Here is a 14,295-nt window from a genome sequence, read left to right as displayed (position 1 = left end):
TGAGGATCTCGATTGCTTTTTGCACCTCAAGATCAGTTGGCGATCTTTGTTTGGTTGGTGCATGCTCTTCGTGGTCGTTTTGTGGGTGCCCCTCATCTGTTTTGGGGTTCGGGCATTTTCACGCCAGGAAATTCAAATCCTGGCTTCCCATTGGTTGGGGCTCATCCCAAGATGGCCGCCGGGAAGAAGGCGCGAAAATGGGTTCGGTCAGCTCGAGGTCATCGGACTGGGATGGCCTACCCCTTTCTGGTTGAGTTTCTTCCTCGGGTGTCTTTGGGGCCTTGATCGCTGCTTCTTGCTGCTCGAGAAGGCTTTGAAGGTCCGTGATGAGGTTTTCCTTGTTGTTGCTTGCCTCCATCAGTTTCAGGATAGAGAGTTTAAATCTGTTCATTTTCTGCGTCGTTTTTTCTTCCAGGATGGTGGCCTTTTCGGGTGACCTCTCCTCGTCAGATTGTGAGTCCAGGCTGGAGTCCTGCTCGCTCTCAGCTGTCGTTTCCTCCACTGTGGTGCCCTTGGATGCCAGTAGCTCAGTCATCTTTTTGGTGAGTGCTCTTGTCTGTACTCTGTTCGTTTCTTCAGGGCAAACGTTGGGTTCAGTCATCATTTGGAGTTATGGGCAACCATCCTCTGCTACCATATTGTTTGATGATGGATCTAGCCTAATAACTCATAGACAAATTCTCTTTCTCAATTGAATTCCTTTATTGCAGGCCTAGATAAATCCTAGGCCTTGTGGAGCCAGAGGTCACTGACCTTAGACCTTTTTCTTTCAGGTACACATCTGGAACAACTAGAATACCTCGTGGTGAGAGCTATTATACCCAGGAGGAGGGGCCAGAAGGTAAGGAGTGGCTATGGGAGTGATGGGATATGTGGTTAGTTAACCCCTACAGAGCCGGGTGTCCAGGGTGGCAATACAGTTAGACATTTACCATGACAACTTAAAATGGTCATTAGGGTAGACAACATTATTTGAATTCCACCACTGCCTAGAAGACAGAAATAAAATCTAGGCAATCCTATTAAATTAGTGAAATAAACTGAAAAATGTCAAAATGAGATTTAACTGAGACAAATTGAAAGTTATTTACTTAGGAAACAAAAATCAAATTCACAAATATAGAATGGGGAATACTGGTTTAGTAAGAGTACCTATGGAAATATTCTTGCAATAGTAATGAATTAGAAAGAGAATATGAATTAAGAATGGGATGTGTACGAAAAAGATAAATGCAACTTTAGGTTGTGTTAGCAGAAGTATATTTCTAAATTTATTTCTAAATTTACTACTTTATTTTTTGTTAATCCTACTCCATCTTATGTACTGGGTCCAGTTCTAGGTACTACACTTGATGAAGCATTTAGAAAACTGGTTCAGAGAAGACCAAAGAAGTTTAAAGGTAAAATGAACTACCCCCAGGGATACGACTGATCCCGGACCTCCGGACCTTCCGCCGGGCCCTGAAGACTTTTTTATTTCAGCAAGCCAGGCTGGGTTAAAAATCTTTTAATTGGGGAATTTTATGGGAAGCCAAAGATAAATTTAATTTCGTTTTAAAGTATTTTAATATTTGTATTGTGTGTTTTTAATTTTGGCTGTTCACCACCCCGAGTCCTTCGGGAGAGGGGACGGTATAAAAATTAAATAAATAAATAAATAAATAAATAAATAAAATAAATAAAATTTAAGGTAAGGTAAAAAGATTAAAGGATCCAAGCAGTTTTATATTTAAGATTAGGGGTGAGTAATAATGATAGCACTGTTTAAATATGTGAAAAGATGTCATACTGAAGAAGATCTGTTCTCTATTATTTCAGAGTGCAGGATATAAAATAATGGGTTGAAGTAGGCAGAAAAACTTGGTAATAGTAACAGCAGTTCAACATTGGAACCAATTATTCCACAAGATTTGTTCAAGCGAAAGCTAGACAGCCATCCGTTTCAGAGGCTATAATTTGGATGTTTACACTGAAAAAGGGATTGGAGACAAATATCTAAATGTCTCCTTCGAAGTCTTAAGATTTAATTATTTGCTTTTATATTACTTTTCCCAAACCTTATTTCAGGCTGAAATAATTCTAAGATCATAGCAAACTATTTAAAGTGCTTTATGTAATCTGAAGCTCCCAAAGTTTCTCAAAATCTTTCCATGAATTAGGGTGTAGCATCACCAAGAGCACTTCCTAAACTTCCCAACACAGACACAAACAAAGTGCTCCCCTTACTATTTCCAAGTGGCGGTAGTCCTCCATCAAGAGTTCATAAGCAGAACACTGGCAAATAATGAAAGATGACTCTTTCATGAGGGTGGCTTTTCTCCAGTTCTTGCACTGGCAACACTTTGCTGGCACACTCTGCCCTGACTGTCAAGACCTATTCTGCCTTATTGACCAGGCTATTGGCTGATGCTATCTTACTGATTTAATTCAGGACAACTGAAGGAAGCAGACTCTGATGGATTCCCCAGATTCATTTCCTTTCCTACTGTGTATCACCCACTGGTGGGAAAAATAGTCATTAATAGCTTTCTGTAACATGTTTGAGCTCAAGTAGAATTTTGACAGGTGGCTAAACCCATGAATTTATATCTGATCAAAACCTGGTACTGAGATGACTGATCAAGGAGTGGGGGACAGACCATCTGCTTTGATAGGAAGACCCACCAGTTTATGGATCAGATACTATAGTTGATCTATGGAGGGAGAGTTCCCAGATAGGGATAATCAAGTGGAAAGAATCCCTAGTTCCCTAGGCAGACCTCCTCACTACTGATGGTCCACAGAATGAAGACAGGCTATGCAGCACCTCTGAACCAGCACAAGAAATGAGTGACACGACTTACGGTTTGATGTCGCAGCGAGATAGCCAGGAAAATAGCGGGCTCTGAGGAGTCCCGCAAAAAACCCAACTGCCGAACCGCCACCGATGGGTCTTCGAACCAGAACTGTCCTGCAGGGATGGGGTAGGAAGAGAGGTGCCTCGGACGACCAAGAGGAACAGGCAAGTTCCTCGGAGGTCAGAGGGAACTCTCTGTGAGTCGGCGGTGGGGGGCAGCAGCCATGGCGGCTGCCATGAAGCTGGGACAAACTGAACTAAGAGACATGCAGGAAGAAAGAGGAAAAGAACAAAGCTCTTTGAAACCGGTTGAGTGACACCAACCTAGGCTTGAAACAACGCTAGAGCAATGATTGTTACTTGTAAGACCCCTAGCCTTAAAACAGCGGCTGTGGATTCGAGGGGCATAGAAGATTTTGAAAAGTAACTTTAGGAGGAAAAGACCCGCTAGGAAATTTATCTTGGTACAGATTCAATTGGAACAAGTAAACATTGAGGCATGCTGAACAGATTGGAAAAATTCTCAAACTAGAATTGGACTTTGAAAAAAGAAAAAAGAAAAAGGTAGGGATTCAACACTTTTAAAACTTAAAAGAAGAGAATTAAATTGGATTGTTACATAATTGCAACAAAATGGATACTGGCGTGACTAAGGGAAAGTGTGGATTGCAGAGATAACCTTCTGCTTTAAAAGGAAACACTGTAACTTGCTGTTTGTTTTGGAACACTCTGAAATTACAAATAATAGCCATGGAATTTTGGTGGTGGAGGTTTCTTCTTTGTCTACAGATAGCTTTTTCGGTGGAAAGAAAGAAGAAATAACGGAACTTTTATAACTGTTACTAATTGGTGCAGGAACAAAAGAAGTCAAATGGTGCAGGAATAAAAGAAGGAAAGTTGATGTACTTTGCATGGAATAGATGTAACAAAAAGAATTTTAAATGATACGTGGAGAATTAAATTTGGGAACTTTGAATTTAAAATGGAATATATGTTGATAGACAAGGAAATGAAGAAATAAAATATATACAGTTAGGAAAAAAGAATATAAAAATAGTTTGATTAAAAATGAAAATGTAATGTTTAGAAGAATATTAATTATAAAAAGGAGGTATTTATGGATATATAAGGATGGAAAATAAAACAATGTGATTAAAATAAAAAATAAAGTAAAGATGGATAGTATTGATAAAAAGGAGATTTTCATAGATGAATAAGAATGAATATGAATATGAGAAGAATCCAAGAAATTTTATTGATTTATATGGGGATGTGTTTGATGTAAGAATTAAGTCTCAATGTCAAATTGTAGAAAAAACTGAGAATCATAATATGATTAAACATGAATAACCAATGTATAGATGGAAGATAAAATAAAAAAGGGGGGATTACACAGAGATAAACAGTAAAATTAAGAATATGCTTAATGAATATGTTGGAAACAGCCAAATAATAGATGAATATGCTGGGAAACAGCCAAAAAATAGACGGAGATGTGTTTTTGGGTGTGATAGTAAAATAAAGACAAATATGCTGGGAAACAGCCAAAACAATATGAATATGCTGGAAAATAACCAACACAACAGTTTGTGGCTGTTCTGTTTATCTGAATGAATTCCATTTAAGTGAGGATAAGGTGATAAAAGATCCCTGCCCTCATGTTTCATGTGACAAGGCCATAGAAACTTGTGAGCACCAAAATTAATGCTTTGTGCATGGGATCTTCTCTCTCTCTCTTTCTTTGAGTAATATACAGGTCTTGCAAGTAACCAAGAGATCAATGTAGAAGGAAAATAAATATATAGCCTGTCTTACCCACTAATTAGGTTTCATGGAACTTTGTGAAATGTCTCCTAGCAAATATTATTCATAGCAGTCACTCCAGGACAGATAAAAGCTGTAGATAGTTCTCAACTTATGACCATAATTGAGCCTAGCAATTATAAGTCATGACACACGTCATTTGGGGGGGGGCGGGATTGATACCAGAACTTTCAAACCATGTCATGATGTTGGTGAGCAACCCTCCCAGTTAGGAGGAGGGTTCAAGTAGGGAATTAGTTTGAACTCATTATATAAACATAAGAAGACAAGGTCTGACTCCCCTTGAATTTCTTTGAGCCTTATGTAGTCTTTCCCAGGTGAAAGTTGGCAGTCTGGGGAGATTCCTGTGAAACAGGCATAGAACAATAAGTAGTAGTTGAACTCTACACACGTAGGTCTGGTTATTTGCATTTTATACGTGTGTCCATTTTGGGGGTCTGCAGCAACTTCAAACAGTTGATTTAAGCAACCAGGCATAAATCAAGGACTACCTGTAGATCCTTCTTTGCACAGTGTAATAATCCCTGACCAACTCAGTTCAATTGAAAGATTCAATTCATGGAAGTGCTGAATTGAACAGCTACAGTATGTGCAGAGACAATGAACCTCTGATTTCCAGTTACTAGAAGCCTTCCATAGAAAATGTTAGTAGCTTCAGGCACAATGGACTGTTGATTTGATCAGATAAGTCTTTCTTTATGTAAAGAGAGCTGCACCTGTAATTTAAAAGTACAGCTACAGTATCTAGTGCAAAATGAACCTCACACTTTCAAATTAGTTGACATACTTGAAGACCTGTCAATTTTGTTGTGAAGTTTTGAAGGAGTACAGGCACATAAATACTTGTCTACAGTTTTAATATTTATTATCTCATGCTGCATGAAGATCTGAGGATTAAAATATAACTTTGCAATTTCTGTTGGCTAATAACACCACTTCCAGTCAACCACCTTTCCATTTTCAATGTTTTATTTCTCATTTAAACAAATCAGAGCTTATTCAAATACTTCTATTTCAGGATTCCATACATTATACGAAGCATATTTAGTACAAAGGATGTATGAACTGGAAGGAGCCCTATAGGTCATCTAATTTTAACCTTGTGCACAAATCTATTAAATTAGTGTTTCCCAAACTTTTTCTTTCATTACCCAAAATCACTTATCAGAAATTCCTTTTACTCCAATGTAAAACACTTTAAGTCAATTTAAATGTCCCTGTTGTAGTTGTGTAATGAATTTGTGTACTGTTAGCAAAAAACAACAACCCACCTTTACCCAAAGGAAAGAACAATTAATCAGAACAGCATGCCTCCTGAAGCTGTGGATGCTCCATCACTGGAAGTTTTCAAAAATAGGCTGGCCAACCATTTGGGATGGTATAAGCACTCCTGCCTTGAGCAGGAGGTTGGACTAGAAAATCTCCAAGGTCCTTTCCATGTCCTATGATTCTATAAAACAAAAGAAAATCCAGAAGTTGTTTCCTATAATCTTCTTACCTTTCAAGCAAGACTGAAGCTGGATTTATCTTTTAGATGATTGATAATGATTTTCAAGCTATTTAATATTAATTTAATTTTAAGATGGTTACCTTCTCCCTTAAACTCTCCTTACTTAATCATAAATTCAGGAAATTTATGTATTTTAATATTTTGTTTTATAATATTTATGTTTTACTTTTCAGCTCGTTTTTGACATTAATTCTATGCAACTTCTCTTTCTGTCCCTCACATTGTAAATTGACTGTGGGTTTAATTTCACTTCCCTCTAATTGTGGCAGGAAAATGATCTTTGAACCACCTTTAAATGACATGTCTATTGCCTCTTTCTCAAATCCAGTCCATAGTGGAGGGAGCTTGAAGTTGAACTTAGCAGTTCCAGGTTTAAAGTAGTGTTTTTTCTCTCCTCCCAAACAATTTTCACTCCAGACACAATCTAGCCCAAGTAATTAAATAAGATTCCTGGTACAGTCACAAATTGGAACTAATCCAGCTTCTATGAAGCACTTTGAACTGCTGTGGGCATGCCTTCTAATCTGCATTCTTCTGCCTTCTAATCTGTATTGCTTTCCAAGGCCATTTGCTGATCAAGTATCATACAACCTCCGTATATAAACAAATGCAATGCTCTTTTGATAGCATGCTAGATCGGTGTTTGAAAACAATACTAATATTAGTCCTGTATTGCACAGAAGGTCTGGGAAATAGCCAGGCTCTACAAGCTGTGTGCTTCTAATTCTACCATAATGAATACTATATGGTTGTTGTTGTTTTTTTACTGGCTTGCTGACAAGGAATTTTGCATGACTCTACTTTTTCCTGTTGTTTTTTAATTTTTCATTACTTGGATGAAGCAATACCATTTTGCTTACATCTTAGGCAGCTCTTGGGCTCTGCCAACCAAGGCACAGTACATCCCCTTGTAGCACAATGGTGTGGGATACCTGTGTCACATCAATTTCATCAATTACCTGTGTCATATCAATCTATTATTCTTTTATCTCAATACATTCCATCTTGACATATTACTCTTGAATCTCTTCTGATTCTCTATAAATCAGAATCGTTGCAACAATTCCAGAGTTCACTTCTTCCATTTCACTTCTTTCCATAGAAGAAATATTAACAAGAGTTCTATGTGCTTCTTCATTTAATTCAGGGAACATCCTGGAACCATGGAGGTGCTCCATTCCAATGATCTATCACTTTGGATTCCATTGCTGCTTCAAATGCAAAGATTGAGCACCTGACACATTGTTCTCATCTGTTTTTACGTACACTTTGGAAGATTGCTAAATGGTAATGGTGTCCAGGCATCTGCCTACACGTGCCCAACCCTGCTTCACACCACACTTTTTCCTGCCTGCAAGTAAGACCTGTTGGAAGGGAAAACAGAGCTGGGGCAATCTATCAGATGATTTTCTTATTTGTCCCATATTAAATGTGTAAGGACAGCACCACCCATCAGCCCATAATTAAGGCAAAATAGTGCTCAATTATTGAGGCAGAGCTATTGCTCCTTGCATATCTTTCTGCCATATCTAAGACTGGAGGGAACCACATTTTCGCAGCCATGAGGATTAGCCCTGCATCCCATCCCATTTCTTTTCCTTGTCTCTTTTCATTTTATGTTATTCCTTCTTTAAAAGCCATGATTTGTTGTGCAATTCTCTACTGCTCCCTATTTTAATAATTGTCAGGTAAAATGACAGTAGTATTATCCCCATATATAATTCAGGTTATTGAGAGGACAGTCTCTCAACTTATTTCCCCATTAGTGACCTATGCCATCTTTTAGAGTCATCCAACCATGGTGTCAAAATAACAGCAATGAGAACAGGTTTCATATCTCTTCAATGGTGATTACTGGTAGGTGATGCTATATGTGATTAGTGAGAAACAGCCTTGGATACTTAAAAGATGCAATGAACTTGTGTTTGACATAAAATTAGAACCAAAAGGGTGTCAGCACCAAGCATCACTGTTTGGTGGTATTTAATTCATCATGGCCTTAGAGGTTGAATTCAGGTGTTATTTGAAGAGCATTGACCAAATGTCCCTTCTAACCTAACATTGCTTTATGCTGGTCATATTTTTTCCATAGATTGAAAAGATATTAATAGCCTTCAGCAAATACTTTCCATAAAAGTGAAACCTAATTTCTAAGTGAAGGAATATAGAAGAAGAAAAAGGGGAACATGTTTGTATATTGTAAAACAATCTCTCTCTCCCTCCCTCCCTCCCTCCCTCCCACACAACCCATCTATCATCTATCTATGTAGTCAGCATCAATCAAGTATTATGTGATATTGGATTGAATTCCAGATGTAATAGATTCATTGTCTTTTCTTTTTTGTTTCTCTTAACAGAAAAAAAAAGAAAACCAGCTTTATTGGATACCTTTATTTATATGCAAAACAGTATACCATTCATGAGAGATATGAAAAAAAGTTCGGATAAAAATCAATTTCTCTATTTGCACTACAAAATATTGCCTTATACAAAGCAACATACATACGTGCAGACGCACACATACATACACACACATCAAAAAACCCTGAAAAAGACTAAAATCTTTGGATAACAGATATGTTCTCTCCCGTGACCCAGACATACTTTTTAAGAGTTTCACAGCAAAACAGCATATAACATTTTCTGCTTGCAAATTTTTTGGTTGTCATAAAAGAAAGTACTCCTGTTTTTCCTTAATATGGAAAAGAAAATTTGTAGTACACACACACACAAAGACAAACAAAACTATTCCCTTATCAGTTATTTCCAAAATACATCTTTAGACAGAATTACAGATCAGAATAACAACAAACATTTTAATTTCTATTTGAAAATAAAATCTTCAAGTGAACTGCTAGTATTTTGATTCCACACACACAAAATAAATAAAGTTATCAAGGATAAATCCAAATATATAAAATACATTTAAAAAGAGGGCATAGGTGCAATAAAACCAGAGCAAAATGAAAACCCACAATCTGGTTTCCAATGAACACTTCCAGAATCAGACATTTATTCCACAGAAGAAAATGTAAACACTTGACTATAGAAAACCAGTTGGCACAAAGTCTTCAACGCAAAATCTTAACCACCCTCAAAAACTAAAAAATTGTCTTGGGGAAAAATAGTCTACTTTTGCTACTTAAATTAAAAAATAAATTATTTTTAACTGCACTCCTGTATCATACATTAAGGTCACCATTAAGGTCACAAGTAAATGAGATCTTTATTATTTTTGGATACAAAGAAAGGGGCACTTGACAGTCTGTTTTATCACTGTGTTTGTTTAGAAAAGAACCCCACCTTCCACATAAGATGTGCTCCTGTTTTGGGCGGCCCGGGGACAAGTCAAGTCTCAATCCAAACCTCCGGAGGGAAAACTTCCATTTCAAGTTTCTCTTTTCGGGCGTGAGTCAGGAAAGCACTTTAAGGCACGAGCTTAAAGCCAAGGGATCTCCAGCCAAGCTTTCGCCGGGTTCTCGAAACTTTGCTGAAAGGGGACCCTATCGCGGGGAACCTTTGAGCGGGGAGGGAAGGTGAAGGAAGGGACAAGCCGAGCCCGTCCATCCCTCAGAGACAAGGGAGCCTCCGGCGGCTTGACCTGGGGAAGGCGCGCCACCTGCAAGGCCGAGCCCCAACGGAGGCGGCTCCAGAGAGACCCAGCGGCCTGTCCATCTTGTCTGTCGACCTTCCCCACGGGTCCTGGTCCCCGGGCGCCTGCCCTACACGTCTAGGACATGGTTGAGATAGGATATGTAGCAGATGGCCAAACGCAGGATCTCGATCTTGGAGAGCTTCTTGTCCGGGGGAAGCGTGGGCAGCAGCTTGCGCAGCTCGGCAAAGGCCAAATTAAAAGCCTCCACCCGGATGCGCTCCCGCGTGGCGTGGGCCGACCGATATTTGGCCGTGGCTCGACGGCGCCGCCGCTTCTCCTCACGGCTCAGCGGCTGCGGCGGATGGGCCGCTGAGCGACCTCCTCCTGCGCTCTCGCCGTTTGGCGCCTCCAAGTCGGAGGCGCAGCAGCTCCGCAGCCCCTTGGCCTCCAGAGACTCCGGGTCGGACGGCGCTGACGACGGGTGGTCCGAGTCCACTGCTTGGTCTGGGCTCAGCATCATCTGCCAGGCGAGGAGGCAAATAATAATAAAATAAAAATAAATACGGGAGTTCAGTCAGTGCTGCCCGTTGAATGTTCTCCCCCGCCCGGCTCGTGATAGGCGGGAAGGGAGCCAAGCACATCGGCTTGCGCCCTTCGCCCGCCCGCCCGCCCGCCTTCCCCGCCACCCCTGCCTTCCTGCTCTAGCCAAGGTAGCGCAGCTTTTGTCAGAAGCTCCCGGTGGGAGCCTGAGCCGGGTTGGTCGCGTGTGCCTGCCGCTTACTTCGCGCTCACGAGCCGGCGGGGCTGAAGGACCTGCTGCTGCTAGGAGGCCTCGCGAGGAGGCTCGCTTGCGCTGCCAAGGCTGAGGGAGAAAAGAGGCTGCTTGACTTCCTTGACTGGGGTGGCGCGACAGGGAGGGAGGCTGCTAACTAAGGGAGGCCTTCCGAGCGAACCTCGGACGCCGCCCGTCCGGCTAGTCCTCGTTCTCATTGCGATTTCCTTTTTTATTCCGTTATCCCCCGAAACGCCATAACATCCTAGCTTTCGTTAAAAAAAACAAAGGTGTTCGTTTTCGTAAAAAACCTTTTTCGTAAAAAAAAAAAAGTTCTCAATGAAGATATTACGATCTAATGATTATTAATAATGATTGGATCAACTGGAGAGCAAATATAGTGGAAAACTTAACTGAAGTGCTTTGTATGAACTTTTATTCTTATCTGAGAAGGCAGTAGTCGCTGTATTGTTTCTGTTGTAATCAATACGACTATTTTTCATTTACATCTCTGTTCACAATGTTAGGCATTCCTAAAAGAACCCCAGAAGGTGTTTTCAACATTCAGGTCCTGATTTCCTTTAGAAGTCCTGATTGCTTTCCCTGGAAAATAAGCAGCAGTGACTTGTCTCGGAGGGCTTTTTTCAGCGAAACCCTAGTGAAAACTTCTGTTTTTCTTGACTCCTCGGCGAGAAAATTCAAGGCGACACATCCTGCCCTTCGATCTAGTTATGTCTGGGTTAGGAGATTTTTCCTGCGCCCGGCCGTGTAGCAAAAAAATCAGTTATTTTCCCAAAGATCCTCAGCAGAGTTTTGAGCTCTTTCTGATCTGGCTTGGGAGGAACGGGTCAGAACTGCTGCCGGTTGGTTCTTGTTTGCCCCACTTCCACCAGTAGCATGAGCCCAAATTTGAGGTGGAATCTAAGGACCCTTCCTGGGATCCCAGAAAGCAAATTCTGAGATGCAAGTGAAAACAACCGGACAACAGAACAAGGACTGTCTCCAGAATGTGGCTGTCTGGAACAGCTCTTCCTGCCTCTCTGCTCGTTGGCCAGTGGGCGTCTGGCCAGGGACCGAACAGTACAGGATGTAACAGATTTGAGAGTGCCCATAGGCACTCAAGTGAGAGTGCCCGTAGGAGGCTACTCAACAACCCCCCCCCGCGCCTAATAGTTCTTCGGTAAAATTTTTGAACAGGGACGTAGAGCCCCTTTAGGTTTTAGTTCTAAAGCTACCCATCGGAGACCTTCTGGAAATGGACAGCGGCCCGTTGCTGCCTAAGATTTGCCCAATAGTCCCCGTACGCCTCCTCTCCGGGCAAGTGTCTCTTCAGCTTCAATCGCGCCTGCTTGGCAGTCGACTCGCCTGGGGATATCCATCGACCAGAGCGACCGCTCCATGGGCAGGCTGTGGGCAGGGAGCAAGGTCCTGAATGTCCGCTGCACCATAGTCCCGAGGCTCAAGAGTGTCCCCCATAGAACGAGGTTGGGGCGGGGCTGGGGGGATTTATAGCTCGATGCTGGCTCCATCTGTCAGCATAACCAAGCCAGGGAACTTCCTAGACGCTTTGGCGGCTGGCAAAACCCAAAACAATGCAGCAGCGACAGACAGAGAATAGCCACCTCGTAGACACCCTTATGTGTCTGGGTTGGAGGAGGGGAGGAGTAAGGGCGGGTGGGGGGAGAGGACCTCTGACCAAGAGGGAGGAGGAGAAACTGAGAAAAGAAAGGAATTAGAAACACAGAGTCTTACGTGGGAGATAGTAGGGTGGAGGTAGTAATATAGTTGATGACGATGACGATACTAATGATAGGGAAATGGATGACAAGAAACGGTTTCAAGATACCTCTATCGAAAATCCAAGTGGAAAATATAGATTTTTGCTTTAAGTCTTTTCATTATCAAAGGATACGCATACATATAAACCATTCTAAATCTGCTAAACGGCAAGTGGTGAATAGGGGGAAGAAATAAGAGCAAACTTAACCTACTGAAAAGCAAAGCAGGGCGGGAGACGAAACAAAATCTATCAAACATAGAAAGTATTATTTGGCAAACAATAGACTAGAAGGACTTAAAGTGCCGAAAGATCTACTGGATTTCCCAGCTCCAGTGAGCTTTTCTGTAGACGCTGGATATCCAACCTCAGAAGCGCTACGAGGAGCAGGAGAACCGGGAGACGTATCCGTTTTGAAGCTGCTATCTTTTTTCCTTTGAAGAAGCGTCTGCTTAGTAATAATCAGGAATTTGAAAATCCAGATCAAAACAACATTCCTCTTCAGTGGATAACTTTGAAAGGAAAATATTCCAACTTCAACGAAAATGGGAACTTAAATACTTAAATGAGGAAGACCAATTTGAATGGTCAGCTTTTAAATATTTACATTTAAAATATTGGTCAGTGGAGATTTGCAGCGAAAATTGTTCTAAGCAAACCCAATTTGCCTAATGTTTAGCTTGGAAGGAATCTTCTGGCTTCTGTTTTCAGAATAAATTTCTAATAACTTTGCTTTAGGTGCAAGACCAAAGAACGGAATATGGATTCCATTAAGGCCTGTATTTATATCTGTTTCAAAACAAAACCTTTTCTTGTTTGTTGGATGGAATGCCGCCAATTTTACCCGTACATATTAATATTTTAAAGGCGTTTACCTTGTAGGAGAATCTTGCCTTAAACGCTTCTAACCCCTTTTGCGCCTGAAATAAAATGCGAGGAGGAGAACATCTTAGACATAAATTGGAGGAGGAGGAGGAGAGGAAGAAGAAGAAGGGATCCGCATATAATAAAATAAGTAAAAAGTAAAATGTCCTATTGGTTGAAATAGTTCGGAGTCCTTTTCAAAACTCGCAGATCGAGAAATGGAGTAATTGTCAAAAGACTAAAATATTCCTATAAAAATTAAAATGCACTAGAAAAACAGGATCCCCAGGAGTGGGGGGGGGGAGGGACGAACCTCTGCAGATCTACAGTATACCACGCTAAATTGTGCTGATAAAATTATGCTGGAAAGCCGCGGCCGCCGCTTCCGCCTCCTCCTGCCGGACCTCAACAAATAACAAAAGAGACGCGGCGCTTCAAGAAGGAAAGCTCCGGGCCCTTCCAGCCGGCGGCGCGCGGGCAGGAGTCTTCGGGCCCGGTCTGCGGCTCAATCGCCGTGACGGAGTCAGAGCGCTCCGTTGCAGTCAAAGCTTTTGTGCAAACGGCGGACACCTTCTTGGCTCGCAGGTCTGGCGGGCGGCGTCCAGCTCCCGGGAACAGCCCTGTGTTACACTTCCAGTCCCGACTCTTTTGGGGAGGGGAGGGGGAGGGGAGGGGAGGGGAGGGAAGATAAAAGGCAGCCAGACTAGATTGCTTCCCCTGGTCCTTCAAGATGCCATCTGCAACATCCCCCGACGCCCTTGGAGCCCGAGACCAGAAAGAGCCCGAGCAGAGGGCCGGGCCTCGCCAGCGGCATAGAAAAACCGGGGGAGCGGCCTGCAGCGAGAGGCGGCTGGATTGCCGTTTGGTTCCGCTGGGCTTATCCTGGAGAAGTGGCCGGATATAAAGGCACAGTAAAGGGCCGGCAAAGGGGAGGTGACATGATTCCCTCCGAAGTTGCTACCCAATGGGCGATCCCATTGGATTGCCAACGAGATGCGAGTGGCTTAATTGGACTTGACATCTGTCACCGTGTGGGAGTTTCACAGCCCAAATATTGTCAGTTGGCAAGCTCAGATTCTCCCTTCATCCACAACAACTATTACTCTGGCTAAAGAGG

General features: G+C 41.9%; 1 protein-coding gene and 1 long non-coding RNA gene across 2 annotated transcripts; one reads left to right on the top strand and one right to left on the bottom strand.

Annotated features, from left to right (window-relative positions):
- The first annotated feature begins 11 nt into the window (after positions 1-11).
- Positions 12-1,528, top strand: LOC148115241 (uncharacterized). The gene is made up of 3 exons (XR_015731914.1): positions 12-542; positions 774-841; positions 1,335-1,528. It is a non-coding gene; the product is annotated as an uncharacterized LOC148115241 (long non-coding RNA).
- Positions 1,529-8,546: 7,018 nt separating this feature from the next.
- Positions 8,547-14,051, bottom strand: NHLH2 (nescient helix-loop-helix 2). The gene is made up of 2 exons (XM_060690255.2): positions 13,190-14,051; positions 8,547-10,285 (listed from the first exon to the last, which is right to left on the bottom strand). The coding sequence occupies exon 2, from the start codon at positions 10,283-10,285 to the stop codon at positions 9,893-9,895; it is 393 nt and encodes a 130-aa protein (XP_060546238.1). The 5' UTR covers positions 13,190-14,051; the 3' UTR covers positions 8,547-9,892.
- Positions 14,052-14,295: the final 244 nt, after the last annotated feature.

This window comes from Pantherophis guttatus, chromosome 2, assembly GCF_059756535.1.
Source record: "Pantherophis guttatus breed Tessera chromosome 2, ASM5975653v1, whole genome shotgun sequence".
Classification (NCBI taxonomy): Eukaryota; Metazoa; Chordata; class Lepidosauria; order Squamata; family Colubridae; genus Pantherophis; species Pantherophis guttatus.
The sequence above is the reverse complement of the archived record's forward strand: the minus strand, read 5'-3'. Positions and strand labels throughout refer to the sequence as shown.